Source organism: Arachis stenosperma, chromosome 3, assembly GCF_014773155.1.
Source record: "Arachis stenosperma cultivar V10309 chromosome 3, arast.V10309.gnm1.PFL2, whole genome shotgun sequence".
Taxonomy (NCBI): domain Eukaryota; kingdom Viridiplantae; phylum Streptophyta; class Magnoliopsida; order Fabales; family Fabaceae; genus Arachis; species Arachis stenosperma.
The window spans coordinates 25,618,800-25,645,684 of NC_080379.1; the positions used below are offsets into that span (position 1 = coordinate 25,618,800).

Sequence of the window (26,885 nt, forward strand, 5' to 3'; positions counted from 1 at the left end):
CGAAACGTCGTTTCACGTAAAGAAAAAAGTAAGAATTCAAATCGGTCCGAATTAAATTAGATATGTTGGTTTATCGATTTTAGTCAAATCAATCGGTTTAAATCGTGTCTTGTCAATTTTTTTCTTATCCGATTAACAAGTTCATTCGGATTGATTTAGTCACTAGTTTGCTAGATTTTCAATCCGATCAAATAGGTCGATTCGATTCTAATAACACTGAATAGAATAATTAAATTTAAAAAATGTTTAAAGGCTAAATTATTGTTGAATGAATCATATTTTTCATGACCCAAATAGTGACGTAGTTCCTTACAATCAAGGAAAAATATTTGATAGAATGAAGTCTCTTAATGGAATTGTGTAAAATATTTATGAATCGGACCATTTCGGATAACAATTTTTAACTGCTCCAAAAATTTCAATAAGTATCAACTGCTATTTTCCTATTTCCACTACTACTCAGATACAAAGCGCAATTGATTGGAAGTGAGCAAAAATATCAGGAATTCGATTATCAAGAAGTTAAAAAGCAAAAAGATTAAAAAAGAAATAATAAAGAATAACCACCAAGTTAACAATGAAACTAAAAGCAACTTTAATAGGATACCTTCTGTGTATCAATTTTAACTTTTATATTAAATATAATTTCTAAAATAATACTGATATCAGTAAGAAAATTTCGTATTAATTTTAAGAACAACTAATAAAATACAGTCACTTATATTTTTATTAAACTTATTAAATGAATATTATAATATTATTAATAAATTAAAATAAGATCAAGCGTTAGATTTAAAAAATTAACTTTTATGATATATAATTCCAGAAATATTTATATGATATTTTGTAAGATTTAAACAAAAAATAAAATTAAAACTAAGTATAGAAATGCTCTAAGCTCCAACCGCAAATCCTTTCATAGTCAAACCCTACAAAATTTTTAAAATTCGCGACCAAAAAACGTAAACAAATGATCAAACAGCGAAGATGCATCCTAATTTTGTTCCAAAAAAATATTTGTCCTCATCTTCATTTCGGTTATGATGCATAACATACAAGACCAACCCCAGAACAAGAGAATAAGCCAAGGAAAACCCAGATCCAGCAAGAGAACCCCCAAGGTGGCCTGTCGTTGAATTTTTCAGCGGCTGCGTCTGCAGTAAGAGATGAATCAAGGATTATTTATACTGATCCATGAGTTCGATTCGATTGAAAATCCATCAAAATCGATTATTTTGTAAGGGAGCATGTGATTGAGTTGTTGTACTCAGATGGAAGGTCGTCGTTTGATGGGTCAATGATGTGTTTGTCATCTGGTTGTGATTTCTGAACTTTTACCAATACGAGGTTGTTAACAAATTATTAAGAATTTTGTTGTCAATAAATAAATATAAAATATATGAATGAATATAAAATTTAAAAAAATAATTAAAAAGATAAAAGAGGACGGCGAAGCAAAGAAATGAAAAATACGTCATCTTCAAGGATGGAGGTGGGAGACTCAGCATCAAGATCCTCTTCCTTCACGTAGTCCTTAGCGCCATCTTCAAAACCTAAAGAGCTGGACACAAAACTTATATTAACTTATTAAAGCTAAAACCAAATAATAATAATAAATTTATAATATAAAAATTAAAATTAAAAAAAAAAGATAATAGAAAATGAGAAGCAAGAAGAGTGGCAAGGATTCGATAGCATTCAGAGTAACGAGATGAAGGGTTTGAACACCGTAAAAGAGGACTCTAAGGAGCAATGAGTTGGTAAGAATTGAATGTTGTCAAAGAACATATAGTTGGAAAACGCGTACAACTAGGCATACGGAGAGATTTAGGATAAAAAAGGAAAATTAAAAAAAAATTAGGGAAACACCAACATACAGGGAAGCAAAAGACACAACCCAATTATATAGTGTTAAAATAGATTCTTTTCGAATAGTTTATTAGATTTAGGGTTTAGAATTTAAATAAACTAAATTTTAGTATTTAGAGTTCTTAGGTTTTGAAATCTTCCAAATTTAAAATACTCAATAAAAAGATGTTCCATGTCAGATTAAAAATAGAAGATAAAAAGATATAAACTAAATCTAGTTAAATATGGAGATAATTCTTTTGGGAAAAGAAAAAAGCCATAAGGGAAGTCTCAATCCAAAGTCATTGCATTGTGAGAAGAAAGAAGTCAATGCAGTTCTTCTCACATTTGGTTTTCCAAGTTGTTTTATGATTCCAATATATATTTTCTTATTATGTGTAATCTATACAACACATATAGAATTAAATGTACTATACAAACCTTGATTCTTTGATTAATCTCTTCCTCGTATTCAAAACACAGAACGAAAACCATAATGCCATCCGATAAATCAATATCTCCAAAGACTTCAGAGAGAAAGAAAGAAAAATTTGATGAGGATGATGGGTTTTGCTTTGAATGCAGACCATTGGCTTTCGTTCTTGGATTACCCTTCGCTTTGTTGGCATTGGTTTTATCTGTTGTGGGTGCTATTGTTTGGATTCTTGGGTATGTATTCATTTTCTTCCTTTCTTCTTCAATTTTCTTTTTAAATTCTTTGTTTCTTTGTTATTTATTTACAACATTATATCTACAATCTCATGTAATATTTGTTATTTTTTTTGGGGGGCAAAAAATCTCTTCCATAAATGATTGTTTAATATTCATATTCAGATATGAAAAGCTCCTTTTTATTAATTATATCTCTCTTATCTTTTTTATTTTTTATTTTTTTTCTTGTTTGATTTGTTTTCAATTTTCTAAACTTGAATTGTGAAAATGCAGGGCAATATTGAGGTGTTTTTGTCCATGTTGTGGATGCATAGCAGAATTGGCCAATCTAGCTATGGATCTTGTGCAGCTCCCAGTTCGAATTCTTAGATGGTTCATTGACCTAATTCCTTGTTAGAACTTAGAAGATAAAAGAAGATCAATATATTTGTAGCATATTCATCTTTTTTCTTTTTTTAATAAAAAAATTTTGCCCAATAGTAAGAGTACACTCTTTTCTCGGTATAATAGGTTGCCTCCTTTTTCTATGGCATTTGTGATTCCCTCTCCTCAATTGCTAGTTTATATTTGGGTTTATTTATATTTGTTTTTTTTTATATATATATGGATGATAGAAAATCTATCTTGAAATCTAAATTTATCTATCACTTAATAATTGGATACTCAAATTATTATTATTATTTTCTTTTTTGGAGTTAGATTTGATAGAATAACTCAATATTATCATCCATTGTCGAACTTAAAGTATTGCATAATTGTATTCATTATGGTCCTCTCATATGTCAAAATATTATTAGAGATAATGTTATATAACATAAAGAGATCACATATTTTATTAAAATAAAAATGTGATTACATAAATATAAAAAAATAAATATTGAAAATAGAATAATTATAAACTTAAAAATAATTTACAAAATCCATTAATAAATAAGAGTTTATTTATAAAGAGAACAGGAGAAGCAAAAAAATGGAGGAGATGTACCAAATGAATTAATATCGATTAGGTGAATGAATTACAAATGAGAGATACTAGCTTAGCTTGAGTTCACATATTAGTTCAAATAATAAGTGTATAATTTATAATTTTATTTAAATAAATTATAATATATATATATATATATATATATATATATATATTACATATTTATCAATTATATTTTGTGTCTTTTGTTAAAATCATATATAAAAAAATATTGTTAAAATTTTATATCAAAATATTAGGATATAGATATGTTGTTCTCTTCTATTAAAAAAAAAGCAATATTACATTATCAATAAATATTATTATTTTTTATCAGTACTTAGTTAGTAATAATTTATACTTATATTTATAAAATTTTTGTATACAAAAAATATATAATTTACATTTATATTTACTAAAATTTACATACATAAATTAATATAATTTATATTTATATTTTTCAAAATTTAAATACATAAATTAATAAAATTTATTTGTTAAAGATAATTCAATATTTATGTTGATTAAATAATAATAAAAAATATTAAAAACTATTAACCCCTAATAATTTCTCTTATAAAAATCTAATTAGACTTATCACATTTTAATTTATCATCTTTTCAACTTATGATAAAATAAACAAAAATATTGTAATTTAAATATGACAAAATAAGAAATAATGCACCCTTATATATATATTTAACAAACATAAATATTATAATTATATGCATGTGTGTAAAATCATATCTTATTAATCATTATGAATTTAAAATATATAATATATAATATTAATTATTAATTATAATATGTATAATCAAATTTAATATATAAATTTAAATTTAAACTCAAACTCGACTCACAAATTTATGAACAAAGATAATTCAAACTTAAACTGACTTATGAGTTTGACTCTTTTAATTAAATTACTTCCAAGAAAAAGTTTAACTATGGAACCAATTTTTTTAGCTAACATTAAACATTTTTTTAAAGAGATTAATATTTTTTATTAATATTAGTTAATATTTAAAATAATACTTGATAAAGAAAAAGAACAAATAATAAGCAAAATAATAAGTTTAAATTAAATAAAAAAATTTTACTTTTTATTCAATTTTTTAATATAATAAAAAGGGACTCCTCAACCTAATTTATTTACACCATAGCTCAAAAATTGAATCGAAAAAATTCACTCAATCTTCTATCCAATTTCTCGATACAATAAGATAATGATTCACTCAACCTCAATTGTCTATACCATATATAGTTTTATCATGAAACCAAAAAGTGTTTTGGCACTCTTTTAATCTTGCTATATTGCGACTATAATAGTTAATGATATATTTATAACCTTTAAATTAAAGAAAATCCTAAACCCATAAACATAAAACCCAATTTGATAACTAAACAAACAAAATCGAAATACATCAAATGAAATTTAACATTTTAAAAATATAAACTAATAACTTCTAAATAATATTTAAACTCTTCATATCAAGAACATATCATCAATGATAAATGACTCAAAAGATAAACAAGAAGACAAGTACTCAAATTATATTGAATGAAAAAGATAAATTAAAATTGAAATAAAAAATAAAAAAAATATATTTAAATTGAATACAAAGATAATCATTCTACTTTTTATCCAATTTCTTGATACAACAAGAAAATGACTCACTCAATCTAACTTGTCTAAACCATAGTTTAAAAATTGAATCGAATGGACTCACTCAACCTTTTACCAAATTCTCCGATGTAACAAGAGAGGGACTCACCCGATTTTACTTGTCCATACTATGATTTCATCAACTAAAAAGTGCTTTGGTACTATCCTTTAATCTGTCTATATTATGACTTCAATAGTTAATAAGGTATTTATAATCTCTTATTAGGTTAAAATAAAAAAAATCGTAAGCCTCCAAACATAAAGCACAATTTAGAATCTAAATAAAAAAAAATCAAAATACATCAAATTAAATTAAACTTCTAAAAGTATAAACTAATAATTTTTAAATAATACTTGAACGCTTCATATTACTAACATTTGAAACACGTATCATTCTTCTCCTCTTAAAAGATATTCATTCTCGAATCTTGTAATTAAAATAATAGTATATGAAAATGACAAATACAAGAAAGATAATTGTTTTTTTTTTCTTTTTTTTTTCTTTTTTTGCATTATATATTTTTTTGTTATCTCTTTTTAAATAATAAAATCAACAAGAACGACAAAACAACAATGAAACACAAATATGGAAGACAAAGACGACAAGAACCTAAAGAAGAATGCGAGAGATTAGACACTGAAACTCATTTTTTTAGGACGCAAGAAAAACAAATATAGATTAATAAGGATTAAAATAATACCTGAAATATGATAACAAATGATAAAGAAAAAAAAGGATAAACAAAAAGATAAAGATTGAAATTGAATAAAAAAATAAATTGAAATTAAAAAAGAAAATGAAAGGGATAAGTTAAAATTGAATACAAAGAGAATTTCTTTTTATCAAATTTTTTGATGCAAACAGAAAGGAACTCACTCAACCTAACTTATCTAAACCAATAGTTTGGAAATTAAATTGAATGGACTCACTCAAGTTTCTATCCGATTTTTCGATGCAACAAGAGAGAGACACACTCGACCTCACTTGTCTAACCATAATTTTATTACGAAACGAAAAAATGCTTTGACACTCCTCTGATTTCTCTATATTACAACTATAATAATTAAGGATGTATTTATAACCTTTATTAGGTCGAAATAAAGAAAATACTAAGTCCACAAACATAAAACTCAATTTAGTAACTAATAAACAAAATCAAATATATCAAATTAAATTGAACATGTTAAAAATATAAACTAATAACTCTTAAATAATACTTAAACTCCTTACATTACAAACATTTGAAGTATGTATTAACATCTTATTTGTATATTATTATAATTTAAAGTTTAGTATTTAAGGTTTAGAAATTAATTTTTAATGTCTATAATGGGCCAAATATCGAACAAAAATAATAAAATATTTTGATAATATATATAACATTCTTATTTATTTAATCTTGTTACGATCCAGCACCCCAACTAGGTCGAGAAATGCGTAAACGATCCATGGTCCAAGGTATAATCTCTAACTATAGTTGTAAAAATTGAATCAGATCAGTCGATTCGATTAAAAAATTGGTAAATTATTCTCAATTCGTTCGATTCAATCTCTGATTACATAAGGACAAGAACCGGTGTGATCGGTCAAAGTTAGTGAAAACCGATCAAAATCGATAAAAATTGGTGAAAAATCGATTTAATTAAATCGCTTGAAAAAAATTTTAAAATTGATAAAAGTGTGGTTTAAACTTGGGTCTTTATTACTGTATATTTCCTTTGTCACTGAACTGTTATTCCTTAATATTTTTTATGCTCATTATTAATTATATAGTAAAACAGCACAATAATTTTTTAGATATTATTTTAGTTTTATACTCATTTATATTTAAATTAATTATATTTTTATTATTCATAATTATTAATAAAAATATTATTAAATATGTATAAATATAAAAATATCAAATATTTTTATTAATTACAATATAATTACTTTTTTATGATATGATTATATGTTATTTATTAATATTATTTTTCAATAAATACATATAGTATATAACAATATAATAAATATAAAAATACTTGTATATAAAAATAAAATTAAAAAAAATTATTATGAAAAAATACTAGAATTTTATATACTTATTTAATAATAATTACCTAATCAGATTATAACTTGTTGATTATAATTTGTTAAAATTTATTTTTTTTAATATTAGTAAAAATATATATTTTAAATTTAATTTTAGATTTTTAACTATTTTATATTTTTCATTTACATAGGATCGATTCTACCGATTCAAATAATAACTCATTGGTTAAATTAATAAACCAATCAATCAATAATCTAACTAGTTCGATTATTGGTTCAGTTCTAACAACTACGTCTCTAATCCTATTTCTTGTGCCTTTTGAACCTTAGACCGACTTGATCTCAGAGTCATTGTAGGATCCCGCCTCATTTGACCTCAAAGCAATGACTCACTGGTGACTTTGTGTCTCATTCTCATTCAATATTATAAATAATTTTTGATTTGGACAAATTTTAAATTATAAAATTTAAATTTATATCCTAAATTTTAAATTAAAGATTTTTGATGATCTAGATAAAGGGGTTGAATTTATAACCTTCTTTAAAACTTGAATAATAAAGCTTTAAATTAAATCTTTTAACTTAGCTTCTGCTTGATCATTGTATATGATTATGCATGAGACAATTTTGTTTTATCTCATAAATTGTAAAAAATAAAATAAGAACAGAGAGGAAGAAGATGACACAGTCATATATCTTAATTCAGTTGTCTAGTACAATAATGCAACCTATATCCAGTCTCCACCACAATATTGGTAGAATTTTCACTATTTTTCAAGTATTACATACACTAATTCCGATCCCTAAAACTCAACATAATCCTATCTAAGATACACAAGCTTCAAAATAAACCTGACTTGGCTATGTAACTACCTAAACTCAACATATTAAGTGCTTACCCAACTTAACAAAGAATATCTCTCGAGTACATAATACAAAACAGAAATATAACCAAAAGAAATCTGAAGTAACTCTTGACATTTCTCTCTAAATGTTTCTCTCAACCTTTTCTCTCAATGCCTCTTTTTTTGTCTTTTACATTTGAATTGAATACAAAGAAAGATATAACATTGAAACAGAAATACAAATAGTAAACCATGAAAGAGATGATGATTTACAGCCTTGACTTTATGCGCTAAACTCAACTTCTGAACTCAAAACGTTATTCTTCATCTTGGTGGAGTGCTCCCTTTAATGTAGCTGCAATTTTTTCAAGACTTCAAACTCAGTTTATGAGGTTTCTCTCTTTTCTTTCTTTTAGGTTCTCTCTCCTTGTTTTCAAATGAAAAGCAATTTTTTTTGTATTTTTCTTGAGCCACGGCTAAGGTTTTTTTTATAAAAGTCAAATTCTTGGTCTTATAACCAGTTAAAAATTCCTTTTCCCTTTTTTTTTATTCAGACCATAAAATTAGACCATAAAAATTAGAAATTTGAATATTGGCTTGATCGAGGAGGGAAGAGCAGCAGAAACTTACTTCCTTAGTGATGATCCTAAATCTAAACCCTTAAATTTGTGCTTTGGCTCTAAATAACAATATCAACCATTGATTTACAATAAAAAAAATTTTGCCACCACTTTCTTTAATTTTTTTCAAAATAGTGGTATAGGAGAAAAAAAAAATGTGAAGCAATTGACTTGCATGTTAAAAAAAAATTAATTACCTCTAACTTATTTGAATTCTGCTTTTTTTTTTTTATTTTAGTATTTGAATTAAAAAGTGAACTTCTCTTTCATGTCTGACCAACACCCGAAATGAACAAAGGTTGGGACTTAACTTAGGATTGCTTTTTCTTTTTTTTTTTTTTTATCGGTAGATTGGACAACCCCAATTTTAGGTATATAACACATCCACATACTCCTCACACATATTATCACATTTTTCCTCAATTACTTTCTCTAGAATTTGAACCCTTAAACTTTGATGTAGGGAGGAGGAGAGATGCCATTAGAGCCAAGGCTCATTGACACTTAGGATTGCTTTACTTTTGCTTAAAAGCTAATGGGCTGGGCTGATAAATCATTTTTCATTCAGTAGCCTTGAATGCATTTGGTTTCATATGTTTGGACTGCAACAAAAATAATTTGAACCTGAACACTAAATCAACAATAAAATTAAATCCACTTGAGTTATTAACCCAAATCAATATATTTGTCATCATCAATTTATTATTTATTTTTCTAAACTCAACATAAACTGATAAACCTATACTTTAAGTTCTACAAAATTAAAAATTTTTAAAAATTAATAATATCAACTATTTAAAAATTATTTTTCAATATTTTTATTAAAAAATAAATTTTATGATGTTTATAACTTGTGTCTAATTTTTTATCTAACTTATATTTTATGACGAATTTTAAATATTTAATAATTTTTTATTTTTATATTTTTAAAATTAAATATTAATTTTTAACTCTTTATAATAAGTTAAGAAATACTTTTAGACACTATAGCATCCCATACATGCACGGACCAAGTAACAAGCATGAGGGGGCGCTAGGGGGCGCTTACTCCACTGTGTTTTTTTTTCTCTTAAAAAAAATTATATATAATGTGTTCCTATTTTAAATTTTAAATGACCCCACTATAAATAAATTAAATTCAATGACCAAAGTTCTAAGTTCACTTTTTTTTTTTTATTTTGACTATTATTTAACTAATCAAATTTAGTTTTTGTGTCATCACTCTTTTATTCTCTTAAACATTCTTTTTACTTTTATATTTTTAACATTCTTTCTATTCCATGTCTAGTGATTATCTTCTTTTTATCAAAAGGTAAATTTTAAATTCTTCATGTTTTTTTAATATAGCTCTCTATAACTCTATGTATCTTCCAATTGCATTGTTTCTCTTTTTGAAAATTTCAGTTACAAATTTTAATTCAAATAATTATAGTTAGGTATTAATCTAATATTTTATTTTCTTCATGATTTTATATATTTTATTTTATTCTCAATTTGTTCATCCTTATTACTTGTTTTATATCTTTTGTTCTACTATATGTACCTATATTGCATATAAAATTTTAAAATGAACTGATTAATTTACTAATTTAAAAAATATTTTTTATTTTTAAAAATAGTAATAAAAAATATATATTTAAATTATAATACATAATTAAATAGATGCATAAAATCTTTCTTCTAATATTATATTAAAATTAAATTAAAAAATATATAACAAATTTGATTATTTTAAAAGGAAATTAAAGAAAGAAAAAAATTGTAAATTATATTTCTACTATTTTATATAAATATACTTTTTATATACAAATTTAATTTTTTAATATTTATATATAATTCTAGTTTCAAATTATAAATACTAGTGTATCATTAACCGCTAATATGCTAATTGATTTAGATTTTTATTATTAAATATGTATGAAAGATTAGTTAGGATAACAAATTTTTTATAATTTAATTAAAATATTTTAAATTTAAATTTAAATTTAAATTTTAAAAATAAAAATATTTTTTATAAATTATATATAATAAATAATATTTTAAAAATAAAAATATTCACTAACTTTTTAAATTTTTATATCTCCTTATAATTAATAGTATTCAACAAATTTTATTTTAATATATATATTTTTTACTCCACTCTTAAAATTTTTTGTCACTGATTCCATAAGCATTAAGCATACGTATAAGGCTAGAAGTGTACGTGCGTTTCTGGAAATTTCCACGGAGATCGAGATACACTTCACTGACACCTACGAACTATAAACAGTTAAAAACGAAAGTGTTCATTCATACACACTTATTTCCTTGCCAATACCATTGTATCATTTGTTCAATTATCTGACACAACAGAAAAAACAGCAAAATTGAAGAGAAAGAGAGAGATGGGTGTGGATTATTACAAGATCTTGCAGGTTGATAAGAATGCAAAAGATGAAGACTTGAAGAAGGCTTATAGGAAACTTGCCATGAAGTGGCACCCTGATAAGAACCCCAACAACAAAAAAGATGCTGAAGCTAAGTTCAAGCAGATTTCTGAAGCCTACGAGGTATCTTTCTTCTTATGGCTATTGCAAACTTTTAATCTTTTTTAATCGGAATTTGTAGTGAAAAACTGAACTCAGTAGTGAGTAGAACTTTGAACCCGGATCATGCTTACTTTTTTGTATGTGATGCTTACAGTTGATACTGCTGATGTTCTTTCTTTTATCCTGAGATCATGGTTGGATGGTGAATATGAACAATTTTATCTATCTGGATTGTGCTTTTATCTTCTTAATACTCTTATAATTTTTATTTATTTTTTCCTGTTCCAGAAACCAGGATCAGAACAGGGCAATCTGAAAGATGCTTACTATGTTTTGGATTTTCTTGTAATTCTATGTGATGCTAAATAGTTGATGGTTTTTCCTATCTCAAAGGGTAGAGCAAATTTTGTAGCTTTTACCAAACTGTAGGAGAAAAGGAGTTGGATTCAAAAAAAAGTTTCATGACAGTAATGCTTACTTTGTTCGCATTATGAATATCATAGGTTCTTAGTGATCCTCAGAAGAGAGCTATCTATGACCAGTATGGGGAGGAGGGGCTTAAGGGACAGGTACCCCCTCCTGATGCCGGTGGACCTGGTGGAGGAGCTGGAACTACTTTCTTTTCAACCGGAGATTTCCCGGGAGGATCATTTCGGTTCAATCCCCGGAGTGCAGACGACATTTTCGCAGAATTCTTTGGGTTTTCAAGCCCGTTTGGTGGCTCCGGTGGGAGAGGAAGTGGCATGAGGTCGAGAGGATTTTCTAGTGGAATGTTTGGAGATGATATGTTTGGATCCTTTGGTGAAGGAGGAGGGGTGCATGTGAGCCATGGCACGCCTCGCAAGGCGGCTACCATTGAGAACAAGTTGCCCTGTACCCTAGAGGAGATATACAGAGGGACCACCAAGAAGATGAAGATTTCTAGAGAAATTGTGGATGCTAGTGGGTGAGTAATAACATTTTCTAATATGTGGTAGTAAATTAGAGCATCATTGAAGAAGAAATTAACTGCATTTTTACATGGTTGCTTCTCAATTATGGATTATTCTTAGATAAAAATTTAGTGAAGTCAATCAAATCATTTAATAGCTCTTAGTTATCAACTTCTGCATATGAGTTTCCACTTTATTTCATCACCAAGAACTCTCTCTTTCCTAATTTTGTGTTATGTAATGATGTGTGCAGGAAAACCATGCCGGTAGAGGAGATATTGACCATCAACGTGAAGCCTGGTTGGAAGAAGGGGACGAAGATCACCTTCCCGGAGAAGGGAAACGAACAGGTGAACGTGACGCCAGCAGACCTCGTCTTCGTCATCGAGGAAAAGCCGCACGGCGTCTTCACTCGTGACGGAAACGATCTCATCGTGACGCAGAAGATCACCCTCGTGGAAGCCTTGACCGGTTACACAGTGCGCCTCACCACACTGGATGGCAGAACCTTAAACATACCAATCAACACCGTGATTCATCCCAACTATGAGGAGCTTGTACCGAGAGAAGGCATGCCATTACCAAAGGATCCATCAAAGAAGGGGAACTTGAGAATAAGATTCAACATCAAGTTCCCAACCAGGCTCACTGATGAACAGAAATCAGGAATTAGGAAACTCTTGGCTGCATCAGCATGAGAATAAAAATTAAAATATATATTGATGACAATCGTATACAAGCTATTTAGAGAAATATTATACGTATTATTTTTGTCTTTAAAATATTTTTCGTATTTTATTACGTCTAGATTCTTGAAATTTACAATATATATATATATATATATATATATATATATATATATATATATATATATATATAAGTTCTTATTTTAATCAAATTATTTGAACAAATAAATCTTTAAAAATATGACCAAAAAAATTTATATATCTTCTTTCTATGAAGTTTAGGAACATTAATATAATAAATTTTTTCTAGACATGAAAACGTCTAATGCAAACTGTCAATTGTGTGAATTGAATTCGGTGGTTTGGTTGAGAAATTCAACTTTAATAGGATCAAATGGTATAAAAATTTTATGGAGAGGCGAGAAATGATTCAAGTACCCAACTCTCTGTACACTATATTCAAGTATTAACACGTTATCATTCTCAGATTGACATGACCAAACTCACTCAAATAATACAAATCAAAGTCTAGGAGATGATTTTGCTGTCCACGAATCTAATTTCTCCCAGCGATGCCATCATTTAACGAGAGGGGAGAACAAATTTCCTTGCATCATTTTTGTATTCTACAAATTCTATCCCGAGTACCTACCCATTTACCTATTCCTACATTACTTGAGCATATATATATATATATATTCAGAATGATCCTACAAACACTATGGTGTCACTTTATTCATGGCATGTTTCTTTAATCACTGTACTCCGATGAAGTTGAATCTGTTCCATTAGGATCCATGTTCTGGTCGGCATTTTCTCCGGCGTCAGTATCTGATTTGTGGCTTATATAATCTTCAACATCAACTTGTCCGTCTTCATCATCATTGTCACCAACGTCCTCATTTTCATCATCATCCACATTACCGTTGCTCCCCTCTACAAAGTTCTCAGATTTTCCACTAAATCCACTCTCATATCCATCATTATTATTATCATCAATTAGATATTCATACGCATCAACTGTTGACTGACAAATATCATTTTCATAGGCCGATTTTTCTGAGCTGCTAGCACTTCTAGCAGCAGCTTCCACTTCACTTCCATTCATCTTTTCATTGATAAAGATACCAGCTGTATACCCTGTGATATCATCTGGAGTGTCCTTCTCAACACCAGTGACACAGACCTTGACAGCCGGTTTCTGCCTACTTCGAACACTCCGACGACCACGTACATTTTGTTCTGCATGCCTACATGGTCTCCCTTTCCATCCAAGTAAATTTCCTATTTTCATGCTGCTAGAGGTCGTGCTTCTCTTTCTAGAATCATGTCTTGAACTAAGAATCCGTCCTTGTGATCTCCCACTCACACAAGAATGGCTCCGGCCCTGTCGGGACCTTTGTCCTCTGCTGTAACTTGCAAGGCCAGCACCAAGACCAACCATGTTTTCAACAGTATGCTTAACCTTATGCATGCTTTGTCCCTGCTGGGATCTTTGTCCCTGTTGGGACGTTTGTCCTCTTTCTTCAATTGCACTATCAGGGCAGGATGATTTGACAGAAGCATATTTTGTCGGTAGCTTCTGAAAGTGACAAGGACTGGCGTAAATTTTTCAACGAGAAAACATAATTTGATCAAAAAATTCTATTGATGGCATGCCAACCAACTCTAACTCAGAAACTCAAATATGGTTCCTATCAAATAAATATGTCTAAATTCATATAAAAGTTTACTATTGAATCAGAAATACCCACCATAACAATTCCAATTCTTTTATCCTTTTCAGACTCCATCTTCTGCTGAAAGGTGTAAGAGGTGCATGCATCGAGTTCCATGAGTCTCAGAGCCACCGCAGCTGTTGTGCACGGCACCCATGGAAGTATCCTTTCAGCACCTACAAAATCATTAGTTGGAGGACATCCAGAAGAACTAAACGAACCCAGCAGCTCAGAGGTAGTTTCATAGTTTGAATCCAAATACTCCCTCTTTATAGCGCTTTCTAATACAGTTAATATCTGAAAGTGTAACACATTATTAACTGGTAAATAACAAGCTTAGAATAAAAGAATACATCAGAGATACTCAAGTAGCTTCAGGGTATTAAAAAGGAGGACAAACTGATTTGGATTAAAAAAAACCCAAATCTTTGAGATGCTTAACTTACAAATAACTAGACATGTACCCTTTTAGTTAGGTCAGAATAACTACACATATACAGATTACTATGTCAGAAGAAAGTGTTAACTTGTATACACCATAAAATTGCAATAGGGAAAATTTAAGAGATTATTGTCCACAATTTTACATTTAAGGCTATGTTATTTCCTCCGGGTACCAGTATTCAAAACATGGCAAATCTATCAACCATAGTAATCACCTAGATTTCCTCCTGTAATCTTCAAAAAACATTTGGCAGCTACAAATTCAATTATTAACACTTAAAGAGTCTTCAAAACCAACCATCAATTTAGCATTAATTATACTTTTTGTAATGAGAAAGGAAGATCAAGGATTTATCATTGACAATATGATGACAACTATATGACAGGCCAGTATAAAAATGCTTAACAAGTAGCAAAACAAGTTTAAGTTCCAAAGCATGCTCTATCAAGATATGTTGAAATATAACCTCCAGGAGGTCTTCAGTTGATGAGCAAGCATCCAGTTTTGTACACCATGATTTCCTATAACTGTTGGTCCAAATACCGTGAAAAGCTTCTTCGGGAACAGAAACCTACCACCATGGCTAAATATGATCAGTTGCAGACTTCCAGTGAACAAGAAACAGAAACAAACAATAAGGAAACACATTATCTAAATGCTAAAAATCATTGCCAACAAAATAAAAGTAGGTCATCACCTCAACAATTGACAATAAGACCTTCAGCAATCTCATTCTCAAAGGAAGATAAGATGAAACATGAAAATAATCACTGTCAATCTTTGCCTTGCCGTGAGCATTGAGAGTTCTATTGCAGGAAGGGCATTTGATTCTATCAAAGAAATAAACATCATGACATGAATCACACACAGTCAACAGTTTGCTACGCCTCCTCTTCCCAAACTTCAAGGCACATAATATTGACGAATTTAGGCATTCATTTAGCATCCATTTCTCAAAGTCCTGATATCTCAGAAGAGCATCCCTGTTTTCAGCTTCATTTCTTCCAAGCTGAACTGCAAAAGATGTCGAGACCTCTGAAGCATCTGAATTATCGATGCACACAGATGTAGGATGGTGAATATCACTACAATAATTGTTCGTATCCACTTCAAAAGCTTCTGTCTTGAGCCTCTTGACAGTGTCCCCATTCTCCATTCTTGCATCACCATTATGGACATTCCTTCTAATAGATTCCTTGAACGCCATCTCGATACTTTGCAACATCATATGCAAGTGTGACTCCCTGATCCCACGTACATCCAACGAACCCAATAGGGAATCAAATCCCTGTAAGTAAATGGAATACATAAAAGAACCCAACTAGAGATGTTTAGGATACAAAAAAATGGACATGCAACAGAAAGAATTAGTTCATGACATCAATGAGAATTAAACTTGATATCTAAATGCTAAAGAAATGAAGACATCGAACAACTTCCAATAAACAACAAACTTCATAACACTGAGGTGATCATTTCCACAAGCAAAACATCAGTAACAGACATCTCTTGGATAAAATAAATCAGGCTAGACAGGGTCAGGGTGTGACGACTTAAACAAATAAAAATGCCGCCATATGGCACACAATGCACACAGTTCTCACTTGGAAATCATATAATGGACATCAATCTCACAGAAGCAATACCTTTTCAGAATCAATCAATTTCCAACAACCATCATGCAACTCCACAAAAATCCTGCCACAACCAGGATCATTTGGAGAAGCAGATGTAATGAACTGCCAGTATCGGTTATGTCTGCGATCCAAGCCAAGAGGCAATGTCCTATACATGTAGGTTTGTTCTGCCAAGTAACCAATGTAAGATTTTATATTTGACCTTGATTTTTCAGGAGCAAATCCAAATTGTTGAAAAGAATAATTATCTTGGTTAGCAGAACTTCGATGGAGCTGGTGGCTAACTTCAAATGAGGAACTCTTAATATGATTTGGATTTTCCAGTAGTTCGTTGATCTGGTTGCACCGGCCAAGAGGGGTTAATAAAGCCTCGTCGTTCTTGTTATCAACAGAAAGGAATGGCTTCTGTTTGCCCTCAAGTGATGGAAATGCACTATTTGATTCACTCTTGTTGCTGAAATTAGATACAGGATGCATCTTAACAAAGTAGTCCTCTTTGATACGACGTTTACCCAGCTGTGCTTCTGCCCACATCTGCTTCTTTAAAGCATTTGCAGCTTCTAGATGATCCTGAAATATCTGCTCATCAGAAAACCATATATTTTTAAGGCAACCCACAACAATAGAAAATTATTTTAAAATGAGGAATACCTCAAGTGTAACACGAATTAAGTTCCCTTCAATTGCCACATTAACCAAAGCAACGAGAGCATTAAGACGCTCCTCAACACTGAGGTCAGAGTACTCTCCTTCCATCAACCCCTGTACCCACGACTCATCTGGAATGCTTTCATCAATATCCATACCTTCAAGATTAGGATTAGACACATCATTGCTGCAAACAGCAATATCACAAGAGGCACTAATCCCTTTGTGCATATCAATGCCTTCAGAAACAATTGACAGTATATCCTCATCCAGTTTCTCATGGTCATAGCAACCAAGTGTTTGAGAAACCTTACCAGTGTCCTTTCTAATTCTCATTACGGTTTTTGAATTAAATTCTACAGAACTGAAACCCCCATTTTTTATATTAGTTTCAGCTCCTAAATCATCGGTTTCAATATCTTCTGCTACATCACTTTCAGAATCATCTTCTCTTCCCCCCTCTTCTGCTTCACCAGCATCCATATATCCACTTTTGAATACCCTGATTCTTTCCCTGGCAGCTGAAAAAATTGCTTCAGCATCAGACGGATCCTTTCGATATGCAGGACGTACACAATACGTCAAAGGAGCGATCCTTTCAAATAGCTTTGTGTCTCTAGACAATGCAGCAGATATAGAAGCCTCTGGAGTTTTGCTTGTTGTAAGATCACGGAGCCCAGATTTCTAAAGAAAGAACATAGGAATGCATGAATAATTCAGTTTCAAGAAGAAGACATCCAGGAAAAAATAAAAAGAAAATAAAAAATAAAATAAATTGCACAAAACACCTGAATTTTCTCTGCAACTTCCAATATATTGAGGCCATTGCTCCCTTCAACAGAAAGGACGTGAAATGCAGCAAATTTAACAGTTCCAGGAGTCAAGTGATGTCTTGATCTACTTGGCTTAGATAATCCCTTCTCTTGCATGATAGCAACTGCATTTTTTACTGCAGCTCCACTGCGCAGATGAGAGATTATGTCTTTACAATCATGACCCTGCACTTGCAACCCGAAGAAAATAAAGAAAAATACCAGTTTTTAAGAAATGCTTAGAATGTTTTTTGTTCCTAATATGTAATTTTTGGGTTAACTTACTCTGATAGTCCTATAGTTTAACCAAATTTGAAACTAAATCGCTATAATTTAAAAGCTTTTAATTGGGTCCTTATACTGTTTTGAATTTTATAATTAGGTCATTGCTGCGCAAAAAATATTAAGAGTTAGCAGAATATTCCTCTCCAAATTGAGGCCTTTTTCCAGTATATCACTCTTTTTAAAACCTTTTACCAAAACGTGACCCTTTTCAAATAAAACCTTTTACCAAAACGTGACCTTTTTCAAACTAGTGCCCTTGTATTTTTTTGGCGCACTGACTCATTGGCGCCCAATCCAAATCTGTATTCCATGAAGAAAGCACCAATCACGAAAGCGCCTCCTATGCAAAAACGCTAAGCGTTTAGCACATTCCGCTATGGATATGCTGAAAATAAAGGCACATTCAGGTTGGAAACGCGAGACGAACAAGCGCCTCGTGGAATAATAAATTTTTTATACATAATTAATAATTAAAAATAAGTAAATTAATAAATTAATGTTGATAAAAGTAGTATTACATTTAAATATATTTATCAATTTAACTAAGTTTAATAACATAAATAAATATTGATAAAAAATACAAAAAAAACTATAATACAATATAACGAAATACATATTCTTAGTTAAAGAAAATTGTTACAATAAAATATAGTATTCTAATTAATTATATGATATTTTTTAATATACTCATGATAAAAAAATATTAGATAATTGATTAGAGTATTATTTTATAATAAAAAAATTTCTAACTAAGATTATGTATTTCACCATTAGGTATTTTAAAACCTTTCTTTCTACATTTATTCATAACTTATTTATGGGAGTACTGTATTCCGTGATTAAATTTTTTTTTACCCAAATATTTCGTTCAATTATATTTTAGAATTTTTTTAGATTACTTGTGATTAATACTCACACCCATTGTAGCTTCATGTTGCATTTGATTCAATGACAAACAATTAGAAGCTTAGTTCACACGTTGGTGTCAGTCAATCAATATTTTTTTAATCCCTTGTGGAACAAGTTTTAACTTTAAGTATTAATGTTACAATGGGGAAGAAAAATGTGGACAGAATAGAGGGAAAGTTCCAATTAAAGATGAGCCGGCATAGATAAATATACATGATTAGACTTTAGTATAATAAGATTTTAACAATATGATGCTATGCACTGATGCTACACCTGCAGTACATAGCCGGTCCCAAGCTCGGATAAACGAGGAGGGTTGTGTTAAGTCTTCGACAGCCAACATAAAAACTTAGTCAAATCTTCATGACATGGATTAAAGACGTTATTGCGCTAAACCTAGGTCGTTGCCCGAAAGCAACGCGCTGTATGACCCGTGTACAATTTCAAATGAGCAAGAGCTGCTGCATCGGTGCTCGGATGTAATGTTAAATGAGCAAGAATTCCCGCGTTTTCGTAAACGGGCGAGGGTAAATAAGCTAATTCACAAAGAAAAAGGTAAAGGTCAGAATGTTGAACGGCCAAAAGGGAACACGAACATAAGTTAAGTGTGGCAATGATGAAGATGTTAAGAAGGATGAGTAGTCATACGCGATTGGATAGAATAAGAAACAAAAATATAAAAGAGAGTTGAAGTAGCACCTATTGTGGAAAAGATAATAGAATCGTGTCTCACGTGGTTTGAACAAGTGACAAGAAGACCGACAGAATACCCAATCAGGAGGGTGGATGAAGATGAAAGATGGACAAATGGTGAAAGGTAGAGGAAGGCCTAGGAAGACCATCCATGAAGTGGTCAAACGAGATCTACATGTAAACGGTTTTTCTGTAGACATGATATATGATAGAGCTCAATGACGTCGTTATCGATGCTATGCACTGATGCAAGTACAGATCCATTCAGGTACAGATACTAAATTTTGACATTTTTCTTAGTATATAGTATACATATATGTATGATTTATTAGTTTGACAACATCTCTATCTCATCCAACTTTTGTATCTATCCTTCTCTTCTCTCAAGACATTTTTTTTTTACTTTAATTTCTATTTAACCTTAGTTATAAGGGGGATGAGTGGTCAAATCTACTATTCTTGTGTGCATGCCTATCATCCCTCTTCGCATAATTGTGTGCAGAGGAATAATGGCAAAGAAGAAGGCAACTACTCAAGCTGAAAACTATGATTGTTGAACACCAGCCAGTCAAAATAATTAACTAACAGAAAAATATAAATCACCTCATTGTTATCACAAGGATGCACCAATTCACTATGTCTCTGCAATTTTGGGCCAAATCCAGCTGACAAAGCAAACTGCCGCAAAATTTCAGGCCATGTTAATGGATTTAAATGCCGTTGCCAATTTCTTATATCAAAACCCCACACATATGCCTGAGAAAAGTAAGTAAAATAAACCTTTTTCACGTTATTAAAACAAACCTTTTCATGTTAAGCAAGGAACAGAGAATGTAGACCTAAATTCTAAAGCTGTTGGAGGAAAAAAAATAAAAACTTACCCCTTCAACTACTTGAGGATGCCCCCCACCATAATTGGCAACATTGTTTTGGTTACCTCCTAATCCAGTGGAGGGAGTTCTTGCAACATCTTCAATATCTTTCATAATAGATCTCAAAAGAGCAATATGAATTTCACCTAACAACCTTGGATCCTGCAGTATTAAGAAGAGATAAACCAAATCCATTGCAAGAAATCACAAGCTTAACCAGGTAAGAAATAACTTACATAGTCATGGAAAGCTTGAATAAGTTCATCCAAGGTAAACGACCATATTCCAAGAACATCAGCAAAAGTATTCAAGAACCTCCAAACCTAAAAATGAAGTGATCAGAAAGTTTTAGCATATTTCTTATAAAGAATGCCAAACATATATATATATATATATATATATGAAAAAGAAAACCTAACCATGAGAAGATTTCCTGTTTTCTCCTCAGAGTCTGACCAAGGTTGGATTGAAAATGGTTTTTTCAACTGCACAGACTTGGGTGGGAATGGTGTTTGCCCATCTGAAAACAAATTCCAACAATGGCTCCCTTGAAGATCAGCATTGAATATTTCAACCATAAGAATCACAGGCTAAACCAAAATGAGAGTCATGTTTTAAGCCAAAACAATCAATTAAAATTATGATTTTAAAGTGACGCCCATTTTTTATGTTTAAACACCTAATTGACCATAAAAATATTTAAATTCCTATCCCTCGTACAGTTATAAAGACAGGAAGAATTCGTACAAAAGTTAACCTTGAGGTTTTGGTCATCATCATTATTTCATAACCCCCCCCCCCCCCCCCCCCCTCCTTCCCAAAAAAGAAAAGCCAAAACACAACACACACACACACACACAAAGTAGACAGCACTTCATTTCAGTCAAAATGAAATAGATGTTAACAGATGAGAAAAATAAAAAATACCACAAATCAACTTCAATGTCCAAACAGTGTAATCTTTAGGAAGCAGATAAACACAAGATGCATAATCCCATTAATGTCTTCACCTCTATATAACTCGAGATTTTGCATAGTTTCATAATCAAGAGCCAGTATCGAAGGAAGTCTCTTCTTCAATGTAGCTAGTTCCATGAGTTCCAGACGTTCATCTTCAATAAGTCCCATTGATTCTCTGGTCATTCTGCGGGCAAGAGCTCTCTCATAAGCAGCTTTGATCCTTGCTGCCTCTTTCTCCCTGCGTAGTTCTTCCTTCTGTTTCAGTTTCTCAGCCTACAAGAATAACTAAGATTAGCATCAGTTATTTTCATTTAACAGATCAGAGTGAATTAGTAGTAAAATCTTACATACTCTCATTGATTCTTTCTGTAAAAGCTTCTCCCTACGCTCCAGATCACGCCTCTGTTCTCTTTGGTACCTCTCCTCCTCTCGCTGTCTTTCACGTAACAACCTTTCTTCTTCTTTCCGCCTTTCACGGTTATTCCTCTCCATCTCTTTCTTTATTTGCTCTTCCCTCTTAATGTATGGCATGACAGTATTAGCTATATCATAAAATAAATTTATATCAAAGGGAGAAAAGTTGAGAGTGACTCAAACCTTTCGCCTTAGAATATCCTGTTTTTCAATCTCTTTTCTAACTCTTTTCTCATGAGCTTCAAGTTCACGTCGTATTCTAGCTTCTTCATTCTGCAAGCAAAGATGAGTCAGCAAGCACTAAGCAACCATTCTATGGAAATAAACATGGTGTTGCAGGTCTATATACCATTCGCTTCCTCTGAAACCTTGAAGGTTCCTCCTCATGGATAACCGTGTTGTCAGATGGCACTAGTGCAGTGTCAGTCAGAGTTATTGGGTGAACCCCACTATGAGTAACAACTGTTACATCAACAAATGTGTTCTTTCGTGGAATACCCTCAATCTGTCCAGAAGCAGAAGGCAAAACATGATTCTGCCTGACATGCTGAGACAAATGATTCAAAGTAGGCATCTGATCTTGAACTCCATATCCATATGGTGTAGATTCATCCCCACCAAGCAAAGATTTCTGGCTAGGTAGTGAAGTCCTGGAATGTGAAATGCCATCAGGAGAACTGTAATGGATAGTGGGGGCAACTCTGTCAAATGTCTCATTTCTAACAGTTAGCTGCTCTGGAATAAACTGATACTCGTGGAGAGTCCTTGGAATGCCCTGAAATCGAACATTTCATCCAAGAGATAAAACATAACAGTGCATATAAGCAGCTTATTACCCCCCTCCCCCCTTCTCGCCTTAAGATAAGTCAAGCATGTATACTTGGTGACTGTTATTTGTTAACTTGTTTGGAAACTACGAGTCAAGTGAATTTGGCTAAATTTGGGTAAACTAGGATAAACTTAGGTAGGCTAAGGTACTATTATGACTTGTGAATTAACAAATTTAGTCAAAATTAGGTCGCTTATTAACCAAAATACAGTATCTTACAAAAAAGCACTTTTATTTAGAACTCGCTAAATTTATGATAACAGTTTTAACATATTTAAGCATTGATCTGTTACTTTTTTCTGGAATTTAAATTTAATTTAGGATTTATGATTTGTGTTTGCCTCAATATGATGTTGCAAGACAAGTTCTGAATTGTCTTTACATTACTATGAATAAATATATTATAATTAGATATTATATTATATTTTCAATGTTATTCAAAAAAAAAAGTAAACCCTTATTAAGTTTACAAGTCATGTTTAGACTTCTGACAAGTTTACCGACCTTGTTTATGACAAATGAAAAGAATAACAAAGGAAGGAACAGATATAAAGTATATCAATATTTAAGGTTAAAATAGTAAAAACACTTTCCTCGCACACATTTAAATCTGAGCATAGAGGAAATAAATAATGGAAAAAAGAAAAGAAATAAAACCTTGTTTCGTTGATCATAAATTTTTGCCTCGAAAGGGCTTCCAGAATGCCTATGCTGTCCCAATGTCAGTTCCTCTGGAATAATATAAGAAATTGGTGAGGGATCAAAGCTTTAGCGCTTAGAGGAGCATAAAGCCATCCGAAATGAAACAAGCGAAACTTCTCTCGTGCATAACTTTAAGAACAATATGTTTGAATAACCCTTTCAAAAATCACTCCTTAAAATTTTTCAAATATCAGAAGTGTGATTATTGACCTTCAAAGCTATCTTTTGAGTGTAAAATATACTTATGACGAAAGAACAAAATTTCAAAGTACCAACTTTCAAAATGGAGATACATGTTTAAAGGCCTATAAATAGATCTCATTCACTTCACATATTAACTACCAAATATCCCACAATTTAAATGGATAATTACCTAATCAAATCTAGACAAAGACCGAGTTCATTTAAGAAAAACTCATACAAATTTAAATTACCCTAACGTGAGGCACATTTAATGTTAAAATGTATTTATGCTAGGATACTTGACTAAGGTATTTCCACAGGCATTGCTAATTTAAAAAGTTTAGACATACATAAGTTGATTCTAGCATATTCTCATATGCTTAATTATTAGCACATTGCTATGTTTGTTCTACTAAATAAGCTATGAAAATTATCCCATGCAAATGCACAAAAGCATTTGTATAAGAGCTGTACTTATTAGATACACATTTATAAGACACAAAAGTAACTAACCCATTGAGGCCATATGCACTCCATATTATTGGAACTTGGACATGCTAAATCTCTAATATTGTTGGAACTTGGAAACACTGCTACTTATTAAAGATTTTTTTTCTCTTTATAAAAGAAGAATTTCATTAAGACAGAGAGAAAAAATAATACAAGATTAGAGAATAAGAGGTCCTCTATACAGGAGCAGAAAAAACAATAAAAGAGTAATCTATGAAGCATAGGATAGCTTTCCAATCTCTCTAGATTCACTCTAGAACATCTATTGATCTAATCATCTAGCACTACAGTAGAAATACTATTATTATAAGTCTTCTACTCCCCATCTCTCAATAGTATTCATACCCATCTATGCCAAAAGCATGGATTACAGATCATTTTTCTAATTAAAATAAAATGGCATCACCTTTCCGTTCCCACCCCTTTGCTATGTTTGTCCTACAGATGTTAATTGCAACAGCAACTTTAGTAGTATTGCTAATGATTTTAGGTTGAAAAACAAGTTTACCTATTGGGGCACCAAATGCCCCTGGGGGCAAGGAATCAAATTCCATTCCCAGAATTGGTCCATCCTCTCTTAATGGCTGACCCAACTGTCTCTCCACAAACGTAATTGCTCGCAGCACCTCGATGGCCTGATGTGGTTCATAGTAACTATTGTTCTCCATTGTTGGCAATCCAGCTCCTCTTCTAGGAAAGGAAATCGAAGGATTTGGAACAACTTGCCTTGGATCCGAATATCCAAATGGCTTCAACCCAGAAGCTAAACCACAATCATGCATGGCATCAGCCACTGCCATTTGCTCAAGACCCTCTCCTACGGGCACTGAATCCCGTGCCACAGGCAGGTGATCATTTCGGGGCTTCTTCGCTGTTGGAGCTGATTTCCTATCCTTCAGCCTCCGGTGACAAAACCACATTTGCAGTTGACGATCAGACAGACCCAGCTTCGCAGATAACTCAGCTCGCACTGCTTCTGAAGGGTAAGCCTCTCCTGAACCAAAGAAATGCACAATCATCACAACCCAAAGTTTCACATTTCAACACAAAATTCACTTCACAATCCACCAAAACTATGGGAAAAACCAAAACGCAAAAGGGGTACAACAAAATTATTCAAAAATGGCTAAAAACTTCCCTTACCAACATAAGTTTTCTCCAGAACTTCCAACTGAAAAGCAGTCTTCATTCTGCGCTTGATCTTGTTCTCAACCTCCGCTGGCTTCTCCTTCCTCTTCTCTTCTTCTGAACCACCACCCTCCATACCCAAAGATCAAAGTTCCACTTGCACGAAATACCCAGACCCAGAAACAAAGAACCACAGAAAGCCCCCAAAATAAAAAAGAACCAAAATAAAATCGACACTCAGAATCACACAAGAAACCAAAAACACATAGATGAAAATGAAGAAGGGAAAGAAACCCAGATTTTTTTTCATCCAAGAATCTGAGCCAAAAGGAGTGGTTGGGAACACGAATTCAGAGCTTCTCTCTCTAGCATTCAGCTACTCTCTCTCTCTCTCTATCTCTACGGGAATCGTTGAAGTTCACTCTTCTGAGAAGGTGCGTGATTGTGATGCGGGGTTAGATTTTGGGAATAACGAAAGAACGATAATAATAATTAATGCAAATAGTTGAATATTCAAGACTAAACCAACTATGGTGGGAAATGAAGCAGCATTAGAAGAAGAAAAATTGCTAAACTATACAACTCATACGAAAAATTGAGAAGTTGATTTTGTTTAAAATATGATGATCTCTGATTAAAAAAGAAGAAACCACGAGCAGTAATGCTGCCCCAGTCCCCAATCACAGCCATGAAATTGTTTTTTTGTTGTTTCGTTTTTTCGAAATTTTATAAGCTTTTGTATATACCGTAATGTGTTCGATAAAATGCTACAGAGAGAGTAAAGAGAAACGAAATTTTAGAAAAAAAAGTAAATTCAGATTTAATGTGTGTGTGAGAGAGCGAGAGGAATTGTTGTGGATATATATGACTTGACTGACTTATTTTTCTTTTCCGAGTATGATCGTGGTTTTTGTGTGTTTCTCTCTAACTTTTTTCTTGTGTTTTTCTTTTGGGGTTGGGTTGGGGTGCTCCAATTCCAAATCCTTAGATCTTAACCATTTCGTTCGTTTCAAACTTTCAACGGTTTGTGGCTTTGTGCAACTGGAGTTTCGTTTTATCGTTTTGCATTGAACAAAAGAGACACGGCTATAGGGGTGTGGTTTCGTACTTAGTTTTCACCTCTACCGTGAACACTACCCCTTTCCGCGCGTGTATTATACGCTCATTTGTTACCGTGGTAAAAACTAAAAAGTGTCCAGAAAAACTGAGTATTAATTAATAAATTTTTTAAATAAAATTTAATTGTATTTTAAAAAATGACTTGGAATTTTAAAGTTGTATTTAGTTTAAACATAGCTTCTTAATGTAAAAATACATTTTTATTTTTCTTAAAAAAATATTTTTGTT

At 31.4% G+C, this 26,885-nt stretch overlaps 4 protein-coding genes across 6 annotated transcripts; 2 read left to right on the forward strand and 2 right to left on the reverse strand.

Annotated features, from left to right (window-relative positions):
* Positions 1-829: 829 nt before the first annotated feature.
* On the reverse strand, positions 830-2,343 carry LOC130965731 (uncharacterized). The gene is made up of 4 exons (XM_057890492.1): positions 2,290-2,343; positions 1,729-1,742; positions 1,474-1,561; positions 830-1,154 (listed from the first exon to the last, which is right to left on the reverse strand). The coding sequence occupies exons 1-4, from the start codon at positions 2,341-2,343 to the stop codon at positions 975-977; spliced, it is 336 nt and encodes a 111-aa protein (XP_057746475.1). The 3' UTR covers positions 830-974.
* A 1-nt stretch (position 2,344) lies between these two features.
* Positions 2,345-2,917, forward strand: LOC130965732 (signaling peptide TAXIMIN 2-like). Its single transcript, XM_057890493.1, has 2 exons — positions 2,345-2,517; positions 2,794-2,917. The coding sequence occupies exons 1-2, from the start codon at positions 2,345-2,347 to the stop codon at positions 2,915-2,917; spliced, it is 297 nt and encodes a 98-aa protein (XP_057746476.1).
* Positions 2,918-10,856: 7,939 nt separating this feature from the next.
* Positions 10,857-12,891, forward strand: LOC130969305 (uncharacterized). Its single transcript, XM_057894964.1, has 3 exons — positions 10,857-11,196; positions 11,679-12,121; positions 12,361-12,891. Exons 1-3 carry the CDS (start codon positions 11,032-11,034, stop codon positions 12,803-12,805), a joined length of 1,053 nt encoding a protein of 350 aa, XP_057750947.1. The 5' UTR covers positions 10,857-11,031; the 3' UTR covers positions 12,806-12,891.
* Positions 12,892-13,180: 289 nt separating this feature from the next.
* On the reverse strand, positions 13,181-26,564 carry LOC130968043 (homeobox-DDT domain protein RLT2). 3 transcript variants are annotated; one of them, XM_057893124.1, is made up of 18 exons: positions 25,554-26,564; positions 24,919-25,404; positions 23,673-23,746; positions 22,536-22,961; positions 22,370-22,459; positions 22,124-22,288; positions 21,823-22,045; positions 21,232-21,332; positions 21,049-21,135; positions 20,822-20,974; positions 20,544-20,618; positions 18,030-18,239; positions 17,245-17,925; positions 16,603-17,163; positions 15,654-16,244; positions 15,423-15,527; positions 14,548-14,808; positions 13,181-14,375 (listed from the first exon to the last, which is right to left on the reverse strand). In XM_057893124.1, exons 1-18 carry the CDS (start codon positions 25,672-25,674, stop codon positions 13,545-13,547), a joined length of 5,241 nt encoding a protein of 1,746 aa, XP_057749107.1. In that variant the 5' UTR covers positions 25,675-26,564; the 3' UTR covers positions 13,181-13,544. The 3 variants fall into 3 exon arrangements, 2 of the variants coding, with proteins under 2 accessions (XP_057749107.1, XP_057749106.1); XM_057893123.1 differs by having other exon boundaries at positions 20,544-20,696; XR_009081500.1 differs by having other exon boundaries at positions 14,138-14,375; positions 14,548-14,687; positions 20,544-20,696.
* Between the last annotated feature and the right edge of the window lie 321 nt (positions 26,565-26,885).

What these genes read in the sequence shown, in the direction of transcription:
- LOC130968043 (XM_057893123.1), bottom strand. Translation starts at nt 25,674, where the DNA reads ATGGAGGGTGGTGGTTCAGAAGAAGAGAAGAGGAAGGAGAAGCCAGCG. An exon ending in GGCATTTGGTGCCCCAATAG is followed by an intron (nt 23,747 to 24,918) that starts GTAAACTTGTTT and finishes ATATTATTCCAG; the next exon opens with AGGAACTGACATTGGGACAG. An exon ending in AAAGAATTGGAATTGTTATG is followed by an intron (nt 14,376 to 14,547) that starts GTGGGTATTTCT and finishes TGTCACTTTCAG; the next exon opens with AAGCTACCGACAAAATATGC.
- LOC130969305 (XM_057894964.1), top strand. Translation starts at nt 11,032, where the DNA reads ATGGGTGTGGATTATTACAAGATCTTGCAGGTTGATAAGAATGCAAAA. An exon ending in AGATTTCTGAAGCCTACGAG is followed by an intron (nt 11,197 to 11,678) that starts GTATCTTTCTTC and finishes TGAATATCATAG; the next exon opens with GTTCTTAGTGATCCTCAGAA. An exon ending in GAAATTGTGGATGCTAGTGG is followed by an intron (nt 12,122 to 12,360) that starts GTGAGTAATAAC and finishes TGATGTGTGCAG; the next exon opens with GAAAACCATGCCGGTAGAGG.
- LOC130965731 (XM_057890492.1), bottom strand. Translation starts at nt 2,343, where the DNA reads ATGGTTTTCGTTCTGTGTTTTGAATACGAGGAAGAGATTAATCAAAGA. An exon ending in CCTCCATCCTTGAAGATGAC is followed by an intron (nt 1,155 to 1,473) that starts GTATTTTTCATT and finishes CTCTTACTGCAG; the next exon opens with ACGCAGCCGCTGAAAAATTC.
- LOC130965732 (XM_057890493.1), top strand. Translation starts at nt 2,345, where the DNA reads ATGCCATCCGATAAATCAATATCTCCAAAGACTTCAGAGAGAAAGAAA. An exon ending in GCTATTGTTTGGATTCTTGG is followed by an intron (nt 2,518 to 2,793) that starts GTATGTATTCAT and finishes GTGAAAATGCAG; the next exon opens with GGCAATATTGAGGTGTTTTT.